At 48.8% G+C, this 20,421-nt stretch overlaps 1 protein-coding gene and 1 long non-coding RNA gene across 5 annotated transcripts in view; one reads left to right on the plus strand and one right to left on the minus strand.

Moving 5' to 3' along the window:
• Positions 1-6,080, plus strand: part of PBX4 (PBX homeobox 4) — a 51,156-nt gene extending 45,076 nt beyond the window's left edge. The window contains exons 6-10 of one of the 4 annotated variants that reach the window (XM_082208641.1): positions 883-1,039; positions 3,124-3,230; positions 4,289-4,375; positions 4,957-5,130; positions 5,255-6,080. In XM_082208641.1, coding sequence (XP_082064767.1) covers positions 883-1,039; positions 3,124-3,230; positions 4,289-4,375; positions 4,957-4,965 — 360 coding nt within the window. In that variant the 3' untranslated portion in view covers positions 4,966-5,130; positions 5,255-6,080. The remainder of the gene's footprint in view (positions 1-882; positions 1,040-3,123; positions 3,231-4,288; positions 4,376-4,956; positions 5,131-5,254) is intronic. The other 3 variants (XM_082208640.1, XM_082208643.1, XM_082208642.1) reach the window with 3 other exon arrangements.
• Positions 5,215-20,411, minus strand: LOC309524547. The gene is made up of 2 exons (XR_014215995.1): positions 20,345-20,411; positions 5,215-6,423 (listed from the first exon to the last, which is right to left on the minus strand). It is a non-coding gene; the product is annotated as an uncharacterized lncRNA (long non-coding RNA).
• Between the last annotated feature and the right edge of the window lie 10 nt (positions 20,412-20,421).

The following is a 20,421-nucleotide window of genomic DNA, read 5'->3' on the forward strand; positions in this document are numbered from 1 at the left end:
TTTCTGCTGGTCTGGCCGGCTATCCTGTAGTTTCACCATTTTGCAAAGCTTGGTAGCAGCATGCAGACTGAGTCAATCTCTGCTTGACATCCATCAGGTTTCAGGGTTGAAATTTTCTGCCACAAAAATTAAGCTGTATTTGGTTAAGAACAACTTTTGGAGCCTATACAGATTGAAATAAAATCTGTTGGCTTACAGAGTGACATATGCCAATCATTTGTCATTTCGGTTAGTAGGAAAGTTTTTCTTAAAAGATTTTATTAAGACTTTTCATAATACTTTACAATAAAAGAACAAACTAATCTAAACAAAAACAAAGAATCAAAAGTGAAAGAGAGGAAAATAATAATATAAAGTCTTCCTTCTTAGGTTTTTCTACCCAGAGAAAGGTGAGCCCTCCCAGCTCTCACCTGGGAGCTTTCCTTTCCCACCCTGAGAGATCTTCCCTTCCCTGCCAGATATAAATGTATCAAATAAAATAAGTAAACTTGCCAAAGAGGTTGGCCTCAGCTTTTAGCATCCGATTCCACAAAGGAATTGTATAAAACAGTGTGTCTCTACCTTGGGTCTCCAGCTGTTTTTGGACTACAACTTCCATCATCCCAAGCTAGCAGGACCAGTGCTCAGGGATGATGGGAATTGTGGTCCCAAAACAGCTGGAGACCCAAGGCTGGGAAACACTGGCATAAAGCACTATTCGTGCTGGTCCCAAAGTATTTGCAATTCTGCAGATGGACCAATGTCAGCAGCTGGTGTGGGCACCCAGAGACTGGAATTATGGCTTTATTTTGCACACTCTGGGAACAATCTTTGTCTCCTCTCTTCTGTTGATAGCTGCCTATACACTAATTTGTTCACACATTAACTTAGTTATTGTTGCAGGTCTCAAACTGGTTTGGTAACAAGAGAATCCGGTACAAGAAAAACATGGGGAAGTTCCAGGAGGAAGCTAACATTTATGCCGCCAAGACAGCGGTGGATGCAACCAATGTGGTGGCCCAGGGCAACCAGGCAAGTTCTCCACCCACCCCAAATTCTGGTAAGTGCAGAAAGCCTGCCTCTAGGACAGGATTTCCCTGGACACCTGCCTGGGGAAACATGTGTGCAGTTGGAAGAGCCTCTTCTGTGCTGTTCTGAAGTAAAAAAAAGCTACAGAAACGTGAATAGACCTCACTGGCCTTGTTTGGAAAGTTGCTTAGAACTGCCGTGCATGTCTAAATCCTTTGGGTTCCCCCCCCCCCACACACAAGTTTTGCCTTTTCCTGCCTTCCAAGAGCCATTCTGGTTGCTATATATAAGTGCAACTTCTTGAATAGCAGTAAACTTCTGAGTGAACCAAGATGGACTGGAGCATTTCCAGTTCCCAATATGTTTTGATCCAGTTGTTCTTCAGGTTGTGTTACAAATAGAAAGCGCTAGAGAAAATACTTAACAAGCATTTCTGTTTCTTCTTTGACAAGCTTGATTGCCATCTAGACACAATAAGGCTTGTCAAAGGGCAAGTCAATGTATTTTTAGAGTTATTTTTGCTCACTGAAGAACAACTTGTTTGAAGCATCTTGGGAACTGGAATAGCTTCATGAAATCTTCGTACACCCACTGGGTTGTTTGAGTTGTTGTCTGCACATTGCTCTGTATTACATTTAATTTCACTTCAGTTTTGTCCCTCATCATCCCAGTACTAATTTTCATGTCTTTCCCATGCCTGCCCCTGAATTGTAGCCAGTCTACCTTTCTGGATGAGACAGCCACATTTCTAGGTGGTCCTTCAAAGAAATAAATGGGAAAGCAATTATTTCTTTAGAACCACCATAAACATATAAGTGTCAGTTCACCAAGTCCAAGACCGTGTCACATTTGCTATCTAATAGTAAAGTTCATAAATTGTTAGTAGCACAAGCATATACAGTGGTGCCTCGCAAGACGAAAAGAATCCGTTCCGCGAGTCTCTTTGTCTTGCGGTTTTTTCGTCTTGCGAAGCAAGCCCATTAGCGGATTAGCGCTATTAGCGGCTTAGCGGGCTTAGCGGATCAGCTGATAAGCGGTTCAGCGGATTAGCTGATAAGCGGCTTAGCGGATCAGCTGTTAAGCGGCTTAGCGGATCAGCTGTTAAGCGGCTTAGCGGATCAGCTGTTAAGCGGCTTAGCGGATCAGCTGTTAAGCGGCTTAGCGGATCAGCTGTTAAGCGGCTTAGCGGCTTGGGAAAAGGGGGGGGAGGAAAAACCCCCCGCAGGAACTCGCAAGACATTTTCGTCTTGCGAAGCAAGCCCATAGGAAATTCGTTTTGCGAAGCACCTCCAAAACGGAAAACCCTTTCGTCTAGCGGGTTTTCCGTCTTGCGAGGCATTCGTCTTGTGGGGCACCACTGTGTATGAATCGTTGTGGGTGTGTGGTATTTGTTAGGAGAACAGTGCGGGGAAAACTCTCCCTCCCTTCATTCTGTGGTTCCAATCTGAAATGGAAAGGATGCTTGGGCTGCCTGCTATATCTTTGTCCAAACAAGGTTAGTTTATGGGGAGAGGGTTCTCTACCACAGTTTGTGTAGGGAGATCTTTGTTTTTGCCAGTCAGGGTTTTGCGTGTTTGGTGGACTGTTTCCATCTGTATGTGTGCAGTCACCCTTTTCTATCCCTGGGGATCTCACCTTTAACTACTATGATTGTGAGTACAGAAGGATGCTTTGAGCAGTGGCTACCAAGGGTATAAGCTGGGGCATATTCCATGGTGTATGCTTGGTTCATGGGAGGTAGTGGCCAGGCCTGTAGAGCCTCACCACTACAAGAGATTGTATCCTAGAACACACACACGCAGCTGTGCATTGGAAGGAGGGATCTTATGGGGATCTTTTTAAACACACACGAATCCCTGAAAAACTTCCAAGGAACCTCAGGATTCCCATGGACACCATTTGAAACCACTGCTTCAGAGTTAACAAGGGGATGGTGATGGACAAGGAAATGGAACTGTGAAACTTTGCACTAAGCCCCCAAAGTGGAGCACTACAGAAAGTTAATCATGGGATCAGGTGCAAAACATAGCAGCTCCTTGTGCTAATGTCTTGATAAAATTGCGCAAAAATGAGCAGGTGCAGACATACCATTAGGTAACTTCTTTTCCTCTTCAGGTTCCTCTGGGTCATTTAAAATGACAAATTCTGGAGATTCCTTTATAAACCTGCAATCACTCACTTCCTACCAGAACTCGCCAGTGGGAGCCAATGTGCAGTCACAGGTGGGTGTGCAGAGAAAACTGTGTGACAAATCCCCTGCGGTCTTCAGCAGGCAGACACCTACATCTAAGTGCTCAAAGCACCACATTTATGAATTACTGGATTTTAAGATCTCCTGGGAATTTTGCAATAAGATGGTCACCTGTAGAAGTGACTTAATAGGAGAAAGATTATTTCATAAAAATTTTTTTTGCTCCTTGGGCCAAGTCTCTTTTTTCCAGTCTTTGCTAAGGCAATGAAAGATTTGCTTGTTCTGTTCTAAGATGGAGTTGGCAACCTGAGCTCCGATAGTGGGGCAGAAGGGGATGGGTTGGGATTGGCCCATAGTATATGTAGGAATGTCATGCATGAGATGGTAGGGCTAGTCACACACACATTTGTACAGGAGGACTTGCATGTAAGGCTTAGAAAGACTTGAGCATAACTTTTTTTGTGCAGCAGAGTTGAAAAATACTTGAATATAGCACATTCCTGCTTTGGGACTATTGTATCTGAACAGAGGTGAAGCCAAACAGCTGCCAAGAAATGATGGTACTCTGTAACATCACCGGTAGCATGTGTGGCAGGAGAGTAACAGTACTTCCAGATAGTTCACTACTATAATTATACACACCCTGGGTTTAGAGCTCCTAATAAATTAGATTTGAGATTAAAAGGCAGCAGTCATGTAATGCAAGTGTGAGGTACTTTGTGAGGCTGTGTCATACATTTCTAGAGCAGGGGCACTGGAGGACTTGAGTCCCGGGCCCAGAGTTTCATCCATCATCATTTTTTTTATCTGCCCAGTCTGAAAGCAGTCTCCGTGCTCTGAGCACAGCACACAATTGTGTCACAGTGCTGGAGAGATGACATCTGCTGCAGAAGGTGGACACAAATAAAGTTAGAAACAGAGATTTAACTTGCAGCCATTGCCCCAGCTGGATATGGTAACATTTCAAGCATTCCATTGGAGGCCACATAAATGGCATTGGGATGGTGGTGCTTTAGGTGGCGACTGAAGTATCTGCATAACTGTTTGAGCTATTTTATCTCTTTTGCCAAATTGGTTGTATTGTTACAGATGGATTCCTTACACCATGTCATACATCAGGCAGGAAGATATGACAGCATTGTGGGGAACCCTCTATATTCAACGCAGCGTATTGATGTAAGGAACTTCTGATTTTGAAAGTGAATATCTTAAGCTTCAGAAGTCTGACTGGGCAACGAAGGGTAATGTGCCCAGCTCTGCAGGTGTATTTAAAATAATACTGTACTTTGCTGAGACCTTAACCATGGTGTTGCTAACACCCTGCGACAATGCAGTACTGCTCCAAAGAGAAGCGGAAACAGGTAGCCTACTTCCAGCCCTTGTCCAGCCCTTGTCATTCAGGGGGTCGAGGGGGGGCTGCCCCTTTTTTATTTTATCCCGTTTCTGTGTCATTCATGGTACAGTGAAGACCAGGATCCCAAGTGGTATGGGGATGGTCAGAGAGAGAAGATGGCTTACCTACCAAGCCAGATTGGCCCAGTGAATTAGAAGACCCATGTCCCCTCCCATTGGAAGAGAGAGCTGTCAGTTGGAGGAAGAGACTGCAAGCGACAGTGAACTCCACCCTTGGCCATGGATTGCTTCTGCTTGTGGGAACGGAAATGTGGGAGTGGCTGTCACTGCACATAATGTTCCAACCTTTGCTCTGAATTCTGTTTGATAATACAGTCATAAGCAGTAAAATTTTATCCATTTAGGTAAGTTAGCTGGAGAAGTTGAGCAAGAGCAAAGGAATCCCATTTGGGGAACAGGAAAAGCCGTGAAACAAATGCAGCGGAAGCAGCATTCACACAGTACTTTGCCTTCTGTGCTCCAGAAAGTGAACTGCAGTGTCAAGACTTCTGTTCTGAGGTTAAGTCTTATGGAACAAAGTATGTGTCTTGTACATGGCACAGTGATCTCCCACTGTGATGTGGGAAATCAGAATCAGAATGGTTTAGGATGCAAGTAACACCTTGTGGACTTAACAACAAAATGCATTTATTCCCTCTTCAGGCTAATGGCAGCTGGCAGGATGCTACTACCCCTTCATCAATCACTTCACCTGCTGGAGATCCCGGAAGCATTAATTCAGATGCGTCTAATTAAATTTTTTAGGACCTGTTGAGGAGAGGAAAGAGGTCGTTAGTGTAACTTGTCAATGTTGCTCTTTTTTTGCCAATACTTTTGATTCTACAACTTGACACACACAGCTAATTACCTCAGACAAAAGAAAAAGAAAAAAGAAAACCAATAGAAGATTGTGATTATATATGGACACCTCTCTACCTCTCGGCATGATGTGCTTGAGTCTTCTGGCTTCTGCCCTTTGGATTTTAAAGGAACTGGCTTCATTTACCAAACCAAATTCCTTTTTTAAAAAGAAATATCACTTTTATGCTTACAAGTCTGAAAGTGTTTCTCCAATGAACTTTGGAATTTGTCTCCATTTTTCCAATTTAAAAAAATAGCAACTGATTTTAATTTCTATGTGTTTTTATTATAAAAATTCTGTTCTAGATGCTAGTTACTAACAAATAGCCCCTCTTGTATTGTAATTGTATGCGTTCTCTGTATTGTAATTTTGTATAGGAAGGCTTTTTCTTTGAACTCATTAACCAGGACAGGCCATTGCTTTACCAAAATGATTGTTGGACTTTGCTCTCGAATAGAAATTTCATCTTCTGTGTCACTCTCATGTAGTTCTAATTTAATGTCTTAGAGTAAACACAGACTTCCTTGTGAATAGATTTTTGTGCATTTAGAAAAACGTTAATAGCAAAGTCCACCACTTTCAGTTGAAATTTTATCAAAGAATAAACTTCCAAAGTCCTTTTTTTCCTTTCTGCCTCTTTCGAAGCCTTTCTTCATGTTTGTCAGCTAACAGCTTCCTGGCAGGTGGATGAAGAAAAGAAGGAAATATTTTGCCCTATAAACAAATATAGTTACCTATGAAGGTGCTTGGACAGATGAAGGTACCATTGTTCCTGTGTTATGACATATGGGCGAAGACAGAAGCAACATTTGGTAGAGCAGTAGAGCGTTTGCTTCAAACCTCTCTTTCTTTTGGAAACTGAGCTCTCGGGGTGCTTGTGGGGAAATGATTCTAATTCTGTAGCAAAAGCTCACTGGATGGTGCTGTTTAGCTGGCACCCAGAAGCCTCCCTTATATCTGTAGCAGAATCCTGCATGTAACTTTATAAAGAGATGTTTTATGAATGTGATTAAAGCCTAGATAAACATCTCTGCGATGATTAAAAAAATTAAGAGCCAGTCTGCCTAAAACTAGTAATCATGGTTTTCTAGTTAGGCCAAAATGGGAAAACGTGGTTAATTAGGTAACTTCCTGGTTTAATCATGAGTCATACAAAGGCTCTCACTCAGTTTGCAGGTAAAAGGCTTGTTCATATCTCTACTTACTAAGCTGAGATATGATTGTCCAGACTGCAGACTATATATGACACCCATTTTTATGTTCCGTCAAATGCCTGGGACCAGAGAAAGGTCTTGTATCTGCACCCAAAAGTTGTTAACGCTGGTGCCAGACAGCCTCACCATGGCAAGCGTTCCATAGAGTGCACCACCAAAAGAGCTCTTCTCCCTTGTCACCTCCCTGTGAGCATCTCTTAGGACACTCAGAGGCTCTTTCTTGGCTGACCACTGCAAGGCTACATGTAGGATCATATCTGGAGAGGTGCTCCAGGAAACACGGAGGGCCTGAGCCATGCAAGTTTCTCCCAAGTTAAAATCAGCACATTGAATTAAAGATACAAAGTTTGATTGGGATTGTACTTCAATTGCAACAAAATGTTTTCTTTCAGGGATTGGCTTTTTGTTTGTGTGCTCGATTAGAATCTTGGTCTCTTAAAATTTTCTTGAAAACTGGGTGTGGCAGAAAGCCTGTGTTTTCATCTTGTTAAAACATATTTGTTCTACAGGACTCTCTGATGTTGTGCATCTTGATCTCCTCTACAGCCAGTGTGGTGTAGTGGTTAAGAGTGGTAGACTCCTAATCTGGTGAACTGGGTTCGCTTCCTCGCTCCTCCACCTGCAGCTGCTGGGTGACCTTGGGCCAGTCACACTTCTCTGAAGTCTCTCAGCCCCACTCACCTCACAGAGTGTTTGTTGTGGGGGAGGAAGGGAAAGGAGATTGTTAGCCGCTTTGAGACTCCTTCGGGTCGTGATAAAGCGGGATATCAAATCCAAACTCCTCCTCCTCCTCCTCTTCTTCTTCACATATGATAGTTGTCATACAGGTCATGGTTACGTTTTAGGATTACATGGACTTACATCTTTCAAGGCTAAGACCAGCAGAGATTCCTTCATCCATAGAATGTGTTGCAACTACACAGCCTCCAACAGGCCCCATGGACCAGATATATAGACTAGATGCATCTAGTCACTGATGCCAATCTATAGCTACTGGGACATGGAGATATGAAAATGTTTCTTTGCTGCATAAGCTTCTAATGAGAAGCTAATGAGAAAAATGAAAATTGGATGAAGGAAATCTTAATTGTTTTCTGACCCTGAGTCCTATAAGTTTAAACTCTTAGGGTAGCTGTTTCTTTCTTTGAGTCATATTTAGTTTCTTATTACAAAGAGCTCTTTTAATACAGCCTTCAAAATACAGAATACACTGATGATTGATTAAAAAGATGCCCAAGAACAGCTGTGAATACAGCTCATATTGCAGTTGTGAAATTATTTTAAAACCAAGCATGAGTGTAAGCTGTGTGATCTGATATACTTGGAAACTGCCACCTTAATTTCAAGGAAGGGTTCTTAGCTAGCTGAAAGTGGATTTTCAATTGTGTAAAAGCCAGGATGTATTATTTAACACTGTGTTTGGCATTGTTTATAGAGACAGACAAGCAATATTTTAGAACTGAAAGTATTCCAATATTATAATTGCATTAACCCCTTTATGCCTAGAAACCGCCTGACACAACAGGACAACTTCAAAGCTATCCAAATCAACAAAATATATTGGTGACATGTTTCTAGATGAAATTTATGTAGAAAGTCCAGAGTCTATGTTCTGATACCACTTTCAGAAAAATGGCCTGGAGTACCAACTTCTGAGATTTCCAGACCATCCAAATTCTCTAGCTATGCAAAGCTAGATTGGATTGAAGCACTAAATGATATAACTCTCACATAAACCATGTTCCAGGAAATTCATATTTACAGAAAAATGGCCCAGAAAGCTAACTTCCAAGCTATCAAAATGAACCCAGTTGAAATCACATTGGACCAGATGGGAGTGATGTAGTAAGCCACAAAATCTACAGAAACCATGTTCTGTTTCCAGGCAAAATGTGTATTCCAGGCAATAAACTTTTTGATTATGGCTGCAACCCCAATTTCTGAGCTAACCCTGCCAACCCATTTGAGACATCACAGCTGTGAAGCTCCCTGCGTGACCTTGGGCTGGTCACTCACTCTTAGCTTAGCCCACCTCACAGAGTTGTTGCAAGGATGAAACGGAGAGGGGACACTCTAAGCCACGGGTGTCAAACACAAGGCCCGCGGGCCGAATCCGGCCCGCCAGACCTCGTCATGTGGCCGTGTAGCCGCCGCCGGCCGCCAGCCTTCACCCTTTATTCTCGCTTTTTTTTTGACACAAGAAAGCCGCCTCTTCAGCGCATGCGCGGCAGCCTACAAGCCAGAGAACGTCTGCCCTCTAGCGGCTGATGCGGCCCCCGATGAATTTGACACCCCTGCTCTAAGCCATCTTGAGCTCCTTGCAGGAAAGGTGGGATACAAAGACAGACAAGAATACAGTGGTCCCTTGGTTCTCAAACGCCTTGGTACTCAAACAATGAGGAACCCAAACTCTGCAAACTGCAAGTATTCTGGTTTACGAACTTTTTTTCAGAAGCCGAACATGCTCCGTTTTGAGTGCCACACTTCCAGTTTGAGTGTTACGCTTCTGATTTTAGTGCCATGCTTCCATTTTGAGAGTTGCGCTGAGGTCTGTCTTGTCTTTGCTATTTATTTTGCATTTTTATTTCTGCGGCTCTTTTTGTTTTTGTGACACTGTGGAGCCCAGTTCAACTACTGATTGATTGATTGATTGTGTGACTGTATTACACAATCAATCAATGTATTATTGCTTTCATTTTATGGATCAGTGGTCTCATTAGATAGTAAAATTCATGTTAAATTGCTGTTTTAGGAGTTGTCTTTAAAAGTCTGGAACTGGTTAATCCATTTTGCATTACTTTCTATGGGAAAGCGCGCCTTGGTTTTGGAACGGACTTGTGGAACGGATTAAGTCTGAGAACCAAGGTCCCACTGTAGCTGATGGGATTGGTGCAGTAAGATCCCAAACTTTCACAAAATCCAGGCTTGCTATCCATTGTAGTTAAAGGATGAATCCAGAAAAATTGGCCAAAACAACAAAGTGACTTGAATTTGGGGCGGTATTCTGCTAACAAGTTATGCTACTGAATGACCTTTACCTGCGTAATGTGATTTACGCACCCTCTCCCTGCGTCCCCCCTGAGGGTTGGGGGGATCCCCCTCCAGGCGCACAGGGCAGGGAAGTTACATTGTGCAGCTGAAAGCTGCACTGTTATAATTCATTAGGAATAGCACCCTGGTTTGGGTTTCTTAGATGTTGCCATTCCGGGCATTTCCCCCGGAAAAACCTTTAGGCCCAGAACAGGTATTGGAATGTGGTTTTTGTGGAAGTTTTGTGGTTCACTGCATCCATCCTGGCCAGTGATGTGTGGCTGGTGAACTTGGCTGGTTTGGATAGCACCAAAATAGGCAGGCTGGACCCAGGAGGCAAACTGAGGCAGCTGCCTCAGGTGGCGGAATCCAAGGGGGTCCTGCTACCATGGATGAACAGAGATTTCTGGGGAGATTTCTCAGGGCTCTCTCAAGATCTCCTCTGAACCTGGAAGGTGCAGTGGAAGCTGCACAACCCAGGTAAGTGAGGGGGGTGGTATCCTTTCACCTCAGGTGGTGAAATGGGACACCCTCTCCCTGGCCAGGCCCTTCTGCTCTGTTCTGGTTCAGCTCGGGTGTGATGGAGTTGATAAAAGAATACTGGAATGGTTCAGATTTAGGCTGAGAGGGAAGTGTAAGTAGATCAACCTGAGGTGTGTTTTATATGAGAGCCTCAACCATTCCTCTAACCTGTACAGTGGTACCTCTGGTTATGAACTTAATTTGTTCTGGAGGTCCGTTCTTCACCTGAAACCGTTCTTAACTTAGAATCATAGAATCATAGAGTTGGAATAGACCACAAGGGCCATCGAGTCCAACCCCCTGCCAAGCAGGAAACACCATCAGAGCACTCCTGACATATGGTTGTCAAGCCTCTGCTTAAAGACCTCCAAAGTAGGAGACTCCACCACACTCCTTGGCAGCAAATTCCACTGTCGAACAGCTCTTACTGTCAGGAAGTTCTTCCTAATGTTTAGGTGGAATCTTCTTTCTTGTAGTTTGGATCCATTGCTCCGTGTCCGCTTCTCTGGAGCAGCAGAAAACAACCTTTCTCCCTCCTCTATATGACATCCTTTTATATATTTGAACATGGCTATCATATCACCCCTTAACCTCCTCTTCTCCAGGCTAAACATGCCCAGCTCCCTTAGCCGTTCCTCATAAGGCATCGTTTCCAGGCCTTTGACCATTTTGGTTGCCCTCCTCTGGACACGTTCCAGTTTGTCAGTGTCCTTCTTGAACTGTGGTGCCCAGAACTGGACACAGTACTCCAGGTGAGGTCTGACCAGAGCAGAATACAGTGGCACTATTACTTCCCTTGATCTAAATGCTATACTCCTATTGATGCAGCCCAGAATTGCATTGGCTTTTTTAGCTGCCGCGTCACACTGTTGGCTCATGTCAAGTTTGTGGTCAACCAAGACTCCTAGATCCTTTTCACATGTACTGCTCTCAAGCCAGGTGTCACCCATCTTGTATTTGTGCCTCTCATTTTTTTTTGCCCAAGTGCAATACTTTACATTTCTCCCTGTTAAGGTTCATCTTGTTTGTTTTGGCCCAGTTCTCTAATCTGTCAAGGTCGTTTTGAAGTGTGATCCTGTCCTCTGGGGTGTTAGCCACCCCTCCCAGTTTGGTGTCATCCGCAAATTTGGTCAGGATGCCTGTGATGGCCTGGGATTCCGATTCGGAGGATGAAACAGAGGAATCCCAGCCTGCACAGGAGTCCCCGCCTCCAGGGCCGGCTGAACTGGGGCAAGGCCTAGATGCTGAGGAGCCTGCACCTGTGGCAGTGCATCAGGAGCTGGCCCCAGGTGAAGCCCTTCTGGCCCCAGAGGGGCTTGATGACTCAGTGGCCACAGGTGAGCCTCCTCCAGGGCCCAGTAACCCTTCGGCCTCTCCTGATCTGCAGAGGCTTAGGGCAGAGAGGCGAAGGGAACTGGTTGCCCCCAGGAGGAGTGCTCGCCTTAAGGCCAGAGGAGGCGGGGCTCCTGGGGGTCGGGACCGCCCCTGACCTTAGAAGAGGATAAAAGCCCAGTCAGGCCGGTCCCAGGTTGCGGGAGCAACGTCGTTGTTGGCTACGAACCTTCCTGTGTTCTTGATCCCTGCTCGGCCTCCTGTTCCTGACTATCCGGTACACCTGTCCCCTGCTCGGCTTCCTGTTCCTGACTATCCAGTACTCCTGTTCCCTGCTCGGCCTCCTGTTCCCGACCATCCGGCGTTCCTGTTACCTGCTCAGCCTTCTGTTCCAGCGTTCCTGTTCCCTGCCCGGCTCTCTGCATCGGACCTCGCCTCTCCTCGTGTGGACTCTGCTACACTCACGGTACCTTACCCCCGGGACCAGCACAGTTTGCTCCCGCCACACCCGCATTCCCCCTCGTAGGGGTGCGTTCGGGAAGAGCCAGAGGCCATGGCTGACCAGGCGGCTGCACTGGTGACTTTGGCCCAGGAGAACCAGGCCTTGACTCACACCGTGCAGCAGCTCAGTGACGTGGTTGTGGCACTTCAGCAACGCTTGGAAGCCCTACCGGCTCCTGGGGCCGACGCCCCGGCGCCTGGCAAGTACCCAGTGGCTTTGCCTGAGAAATTTGATGGAGCCCCGGCCAGCTTTCCCATGTTCCTGGCCCAGGCCAAGCTGTATATTCAGGGGCGAGCCCGGAACTTTCCTGACGACCGCACCAAGGTGCACTTTTTGATTAGTTTGTTAAAGGACCAGGCGGCCAAGTGGGCGTTGCCGCTACTCAGGCAAGACTCCCCGTTGCTGGCAGACTATACGGGGTTTTGCAATCGTTTGGAGGCCGCGTTCGGCAACCCCCAGAAAGGGAGTCAAGCCAACCGGGCGATTCGGCGTTTGAAACAGGGCAAGTCCACGGTGGCCGCATATACCACGGAGTTTCGGCTGTTGGCACAGGACTTGACCTGGAATGATTCGGCACTGCGGGACCAGTATCTCGAAGGGCTTTCGGACGAGGTACTGGATCAGTTGGCCACAATGGAACGCCCCACCACGCTAGACACTCTCATTCAACGGAGTCTACAAATAGACGACCGGTTGGAGGATCGTCGTCAGGCCCGGGGTCGCCGACACTTCCAGTTCACGGCACCAGCTTTTTCCGGCAGCCCCACGGTCACAACTTATTTAACGGAGGAGCCTATGCAGCTCGGGGCAGTGCGGCCACGCCTTTCCCCCGCAGAGAAGGCGCGGCGTCGGGAGGGAAATCTGTCTTTACTGTGGCGGAAGTGGACACTTCTCTCGGTCTTGCCCTGAGAAACGCCAGCCGCAGGGAAACCGCCAACCCCAGTAGCTGATGGCCCTAGCTACCGGGGGTCCCAAACCGCGCAGAATGGGCCTGCACCAATGGACTTGCAACATCTTATGGTTTCGGTGCGTTTATACCCTCCAGGTGGGCCCTGGATCCACACCCATGCTTTGGTAGATTCAGGGGCAACCCGCTCCTATATGGACGCTGCTTTTGCCGCCCATCATCAGGTGCCACTTCGGAACAAGCCAGTACCGGTCCAGGTGGAAGCGATTGACGGACGACTTCTGTGTTCAGGTGCCGTTACTCAGGAGACCCAGCCCCTGGTCCTGTGTTTCCAGCAGCACCGGGAGTTGCGAACTTTGGACATTGCCTCTATGCCCCGCTTCCCCCTGGTGCTCGGGATGGACTGGCTGGAAGCCCACAACGTTCAGATTGACTGGGTCAAACGGACCGTGCACTTCCCAGACCCATGTTCCCATGCTCAATCCGGGACGCTGGCGGCCGCGCCCTCAGAGGAGGCAGCACCCACGCTCCCAGCCGTGTATCAGGACTACCGGGACGTGTTCGAGGAACGGGGGGCAGACCAGCTGCCGCCGCATCGGCCTTTTGACTGCGGCATAGACCTCCAACCCGGAGCGCCCTTACCAGTGAGTCGCTTATATTCTCTAACAGAGCCAGAGCGCGAGGCTTTGCAGGACTTCTTGCGCAAGAACCTGGAGCGTGGGTTCATTAGGCCTTCCACCTCGCCTACCGCGGCACCAGTGCTTTTCGTTAAGAAGAAATGTGGGGAACTCCGCCCTGGCCATGATTACCGAGCCCTGAACAAAATTACCGTCCCAGATCGGTACCCCTTGCCCCTTATCTCGGAGCTGCTGGAGCGGGTGCAAGGGGCACAGGTGTTCACCAAGCTGGACCTCCGGGGGGCCTACAACTTGATTTGGATCCGAGCCGGGGATGAGTGGAAGACAGCGTTTGGGACCCGGTACGGGCAGTTCGAATATTTGGTTATGCCGTTCGGTTTGTGCAACGCGCCTGCTGTGTTCCAACGCTACATCAACCACGTGTTTCAGGACTTGTTAGACAAGTACGTGGTGGTGTATTTGGATGACATACTGATTTACTCCCATGACCCGGCTCGCCATGAGGGACATGTCCGGATCGTGCTGCAACGCTTGCGTGAGCACCGTTTGTACGCAAAGCTCAGCAAGTGCGAGTTCCATCAGCGGACTGTGGACTTCCTTGGTCACCGACTCTCTCCGGATGGGGTGCAAATGGACCCGGGGAAGGTGACAGCGGTTCAAGAATGGGCGGCACCCCGGAACCGCAAGGACCTACAACGTTTCCTGGGGTTCGCCAATTACTACCGGACCTTCATCGCTGATTATGCTCATCGCACCACCCCGTTGACCCGGCTACTGCGCCCAAAGACGCCGTTTTCCTGGGACAAGGAGGCAGAGGAGGCGTTTCAGGGGTTGAAGGCCTGTTTCCAGAGGGCACCAATCTTACAACATCCTGACCCCTCTCGACCCTTTGTGGTGGAGACCGACGCCTCCAGTACGGCTCTCGGTGCCGTCTTGTCTCAACAGATTGGTCCTGAAGCGCCACTCTTACCCTGTGCCTTCTATTCCCGCCAGCTCCTACCAGCGGAGCGTAACTATACTGTGTGGGAGCGGGAACTACTGGCCATCAAGGTAGCCTTTGAGGTCTGGCGCCATCATCTTGAGGGGGCACGACATCCGGTGGAGGTGAGAACCGACCACCGGAACCTGGAGTACCTCCAGACCACCCGCAAGCTGAACCAAAGACAGATCCGGTGGGCGTTGTTCTTTTCCCGGTTCCAGTTTCGGATCCGCTACATCCCTAGCTCTCAGAATCAGAAGGCAGATGCCCTGTCCCGGAAACCTGAAGACAACGCAGACACGGTACAGCAAGCAGAACCCACCACGATCCTACCTCCGGCTGCATTCCTGGCCACCCAGGAGGGGCAGCCACTGCAGGTTCGGGTGCGGGAACAGCAGCAGGTCGACGCTTGGGCCCAGGATCGTCTCCGGGAGCTGGCTGAAGGGTCCAGCCCACAGTATCCGGGGCTGGTCCTGCATCAGGGCCTTCTGCTGCACCACGGTCGGCTGTACGTCCCGCCAGGGCCACTGCGGCTGGAGGTTCTCCGGATGGCCCATGATGCCCCAGCAGCGGGGCACTTTGGACGGTATCGGACCACCCATCTGGTCAGTCGTGAATTTTGGTGGCCCCGCCTGAAGGCTGACGTGGCTCGCTACGTTGCTGGTTGTGATGTCTGTCGTCGCGCCAAGGGTCCTACCGGGCGACCCCCCGGCCTACTTCAGCCATTGCCAGTTCCACCGCGCCCTTGGCACACGGTTTCGTTGGACTTTGTAGTGGACTTACCCTCGTCTCGTGGCTGTACCTGCCTTCTGGTTTTCTCTGACCATTTCACCAAGATGGTACACTGCGCTCCCTGTCCATCTGTACCCACAGCCAAGGAAACTGCTCAGCTGTACCTTCAGCATGTCTTCCGCCTGCATGGACTACCTGAGCGAGTGGTGTCCGACCGGGGAGTTCAGTTCACATCCCGGTTCTGGCGAGCATTACACCAGACCCTCGGGACAGAGGTCTGCCTCTCGTCAGCCTACCACCCACAGACCGATGGCCAGACGGAACGGGCGAACGCGGTGCTGGAGCAGTACCTCCGGTGTTACTGCAGCTACCAGCAGGATGACTGGGTCGGCCACCTGGCATTGGCGGAGTTCGCCTATAACAACGCGGTGAATGTGTCCACCCAGCAGACCCCGTTCCAGGCCAGTTATGGTTATCATCCACGGCTGTTTCCAGAGGTGCTGCCGGCATCCGCGGTCCCGGCAGTGACGGAGTGGCTTCAAGAGCTCCAGTCCCAGCAACAGCTTTTGGTGGAGCAACTGCACCAGGCCAAGGAAGCGTACAAAGCCCAGGCCGACCGCCACCGCCAGGTGGGGCCGGAACTTCGCGTCGGTGACCTGGTTTGGCTCTCCACTCGCCATCTCCACCCCTCTCGACCTTCGCGGAAGTTGGACGCCCGCTTCACCGGCCCGTTCCCTATCGTAGGCCAAGTCTCTCCTGTGGCATTCCGTCTCCGGTTACCCGCAACCCTGAAGGTTCACCCGGTCTTCCACAGGTCCCTTTTGAGTCCGGTGGCCCCACCCGACGATTTCCACCCGAACCGTCCCCGACCGCAGCCAGTGTTGGTTCGGGGAGAGCCTGAGTACGAGGTGGAACGCATCCTGAACTCCCGATACCGCAGGGGAAAGTGCAGTATCTCATTGACTGGAAGGGGTACGGACCGGAGGACCGTTCCTGGGAACCAGCGGCCAACGTCCACGCACCTGCCTGCCTCCGAGAGTTCCATGCGACGTACCCCGGCAAGCCGGGTCCGGACCCTCGGTTGAGGGGGGGGCCTGGGAGGGGGGATGGTGTGATGGCCTGGGATTCCGATTCAGAGGATGAAACAGAGGAATCCCAGCCTGCACAGGAGTCCCTGCCTCCAGGGCCGGCTGAACTGGGGCAAGGCCTAGATGTTGAGGAGCCTGCACCTGTGGCAGTGCATCAGGAGCTGGCCCCAGGTGAAGCCCTTCTGGCCCCAGAGGGGCTTGATGACTCAGTGGCCACAGGTGAGCCTCCTCCAGGGCCCAGTAACCCTTCGGCCTCTCCTGATCTGCAGAGGCTTAGGGCAGAGAGGCGAAGGGAACTGGTTGCCCCCAGGAGGAGTGCTCGCCTTAAGGCCAGAGGAGGCGGGGCTCCTGGGGGTCGGGACCGCCCCTGACCTTAGAAGAGGATAAAAGCCCAGTCAGGCCGGTCCCAGGTTGCGGGAGCAACGTCGTTGTTGGCTACGAACCTTCCTGTGTTCTTGATCCCTGCTCGGCCTCCTGTTCCTGACTATCCGGTACACCTGTCCCCTGCTCGGCTTCCTGTTCCTGACTATCCAGTACTCCTGTTCCCTGCTCGGCCTCCTGTTCCCGACCATCCGGCGTTCCTGTTACCTGCTCAGCCTTCTGTTCCAGCGTTCCTGTTCCCCACCCGGCTCTCTGCATCGGACCTCGCCTCTCCTCGTGTGGACTCTGCTACACTCACGGTACCTTACCCCCGGGACCAGCACAATGCCCTTGAGTCCATCATCCAAGTCGTTGATAAAGATGTTGAATAAGACCGGGCCCAAGACAGAACCCTGTGGCACCCCACTAGTCACTCTTCTCCAGGATGAAGAGGAACCATTGATGAGCACCCTTTGGGTTCGGTCAGTCAGCCAGTTACAAATGCACTGAGTGGTAGCATAGTCAAGACCGCATTTTACCAGCTTCTTTACAAGAATATCATGGGGCACCTTGTCAAATGCCTTGCTGAAATCAAGGTAGGCTACATCCACTGCGTTCCCTTCATCTACCAGGCTTGTAATTCTGTCAAAAAATGAGATCAGGTTAGTCTGACATGACTTATTTTTCAGAAATCCATGCTGACTATTGGTGATCACAGCATTCCTTTCTAGGTGCTCACAGACTGTTTGCTTAATGATCTGCTCCAGAATCTTCCCTGGTATTGATGTCAGACTGACTGGGCGGTAATTATTTGGGTCCTCTCTTTCCCCCTTTTTGAAAATAGGGACAACATTTGCCCTCCTCCAGTCTGCCGTGACTTCGCCTGTTCTCCAGGAATTCTCAAAGATGACTGCCAGTGGTTCTGAGATCACATCTGCCAGTTCTTTTAATACTCTTGGATGCAGTTCATCTGGCCCTGGAGACTTGAATACATCTAAATTAGCCAAGTATTCTTGTACTATCTCCTTAGTTATTCTGGGCTGTGTTTCCTCTGCTGAATCATTTGCTCCAAATTCTTCAGGTCGGGCATTGTTTTCTTTATTGGAGAAGACTGAGGCAAAGAAGGCATTGAGGAGTTCAGCCCTTTCTGTGTCCCCTGTTTGCATTTCACCATCTTCTCCTCTGAGTGACCCCACTGTTTCTTTGTTCTTCCTTTTGCTACGAACATACCCATAAAAGCCTTTTTTGTTGCTTTTAACCTCTCTAGCAAGCCTGAGTTCATTCTGTGCTTTAGCTTTTCTGACTTTGTGTCTACACGTGCTGGCTATTTGTTTGAATTCCTCTTTGGTGGTTTCCCCCCTTTTCCATTTTTTGTACACATCCTTTTTTAATCTTAACTCAGTTAAAAGTTCTTTAGATAGCCACCCTGGCTTCTTTAGGCACCTTCCATGTTTCCGTCTCATTGGTATTGCCTGAAGTTGTGCTTTTACTCTTAACAAACTCCCAGCCATCATGAACTCCCTTTCCTTTTAGTATTACTGTCCATGGGATCTCACCCAGCACTTCCCTAAGTTTTATGAAGTCGGCTTTCTTAAAGTCAAGAAATTGAGTCCTAGTATGCTTGGCTGCTCCTTTCCACTGTATAGTAAACTTCAGAAGAGCATGATCACTCGCGCCTAATGATCCTTCCACTTCTACTCCACTAACCAGGTCATCAACATTGGTTAGGACCAGATCTAAAATGGCTGTTCCTCTTGTTGCTTCTCCCACTTTCTGGACAATGAAGTTGTCTGCAAGGCCAGTGAGGAATCTGTTTGACCTTATGCTCTTGGCTGAGTTTGACATCCAACAAATATCCGGGTAATTGAAGTCCCCCAATACTACTATCTCCCTTCCTTTTGCATGCTTGGCCATCTGTTCCAGGAAGGCATCATCTATGTCCTCCGTTTGGCTTGGGGATCTATAGTGAACTCCCACAATGAGGTCTCTGTTATTCTTCTCTCCCTTAATTTTGACCCAAATGCTCTCACTTTGGCTTTGAGGTTCTAAATCTTGGATCTCTTCACAGGTATACACATCCCTGACATATAACGCCACTCCTCCTCCTTTCTTGTCTGGTCTGTTTCTCTGAAATAGATTGTATCCCTCCATTATTACATTCCAATTGTGGGACTTATCCCACCAGGTTTCAGTGATGCCTATTATGTCATATTTAGTTTGCTGTACCAAGAGCTCAAGCTCATCTTGTTTATTTCCCATGCTTTGAGCATTAGTGTACAGACATTGAAGTCCATTAATCATTCCGTGTCTCTTATTTAAGGATTTTTTCCTCCCACCACTAGGTCCGCGTGCTGTTTGCTCCATTTGGTCTATGACATTTCAATGATCATCTTCATCAATTGATAGACTCCTACCTTCAGGAGCACTGTCTCCCTCCCCCATATTAGTCAGTTTAAAGCCCTCCTGATGAGGTTTCTGAGATTTTTGGCAAAAACATTTCTCCCAACCGTTGTGAGGTGCAGGCCATCACTTGCCAGAAGTCCATCTTCAAGAAACTGCAGTCCGTGATCTAAGAATCCAAATCACGGGTGTCAAACACAAGGCCCGCGGGCCAAATCCGGCCCGCCAGACCTCGTCATGTGGCCCGTGTAGCCGCCGCCGGCTGCCAGCCTTCACCTTTTATTCTCGCTTTTTTAAAAAAACACAAGAAAGCTGCCTCTTCAGCGCATGCGCGGCAGCCTACAAGCCAGAGAACGCCTGCCCTCTAGCGGCCCTTTGAGGGTGACCAAACTGCTGATGCGGCCCCCGATGAATTTGAGTTTGACACCCCTGATCCAAATCGTTCCTGTTTACACCATTTGCGAAGCCAGCTGTTCACTTCCACTATTTTTCCCTCTCTCCCTGGGCCACGTCGTTCAACTGGGAGGACAGATGAGATGACAATTTGTGCATTTAGTTGCTTCAATTTCCTGCCAAGAGCCTCGTAGTCTCTTTTGATCTTCTGGAGGCTATTGCTTGCAGTGTCATTGGTTCCCACATGAACCAAGAGGAAGGGGTATTTGTCAGTGGGTTTTAGGATTCCTTGCAGTCGTTCAGTTACATCTTGGATCTTAGCCCCGGGGAGACAGCACACCTCCCACTTGAGGCCCCACTTTAGCTAATGGGGCCTCCCGCTGCCGCTGTGCCGCTGCCACCGCACGATTTCTGTTCTCATCTGAGGTAAAGTTCTTAACCCGAGGTACTACTTCCGGGTTAGCGGAGTCTCTAACCTGAGGTGTTTGTAACCTGAGGTACCACTGTACTGTTCATATTGGAATGCACTGCAAGGCTGTTGTCTTTCCCTTAAATTCTGACCACTTCTGTGTCTGTTGCTATGTTTTGTTTCTGGGGGAGGAAGGGCAACGTGCATGACAACTACACTGACACCCTCAATTTCTCATTTTCTGTTGGGAGCTCTTTATTTCCTCTGTTGGGCAAAGTGTTGACTTGTGGGGCACTTTGCAAGACACTCTGTTGGCAGAAGGGGGAAAAGGTCACCCAAAGTCATCCTGCTGTCAGTTGATTGACAGGTCTGCTGCTTTGCCCACCTGTCAAACTTCGGGTGCCAACCTGGCTCCCGGCTGCCGGAAGTTCCTTTGCCCTGGGCGCGTCTGCCAGAGGCCTC

This window comes from Podarcis vaucheri (assembly GCF_965113315.1).
Source record: "Podarcis vaucheri genome assembly, chromosome: 2".
Taxonomy (NCBI): Eukaryota; Metazoa; Chordata; class Lepidosauria; order Squamata; family Lacertidae; genus Podarcis; species Podarcis vaucheri.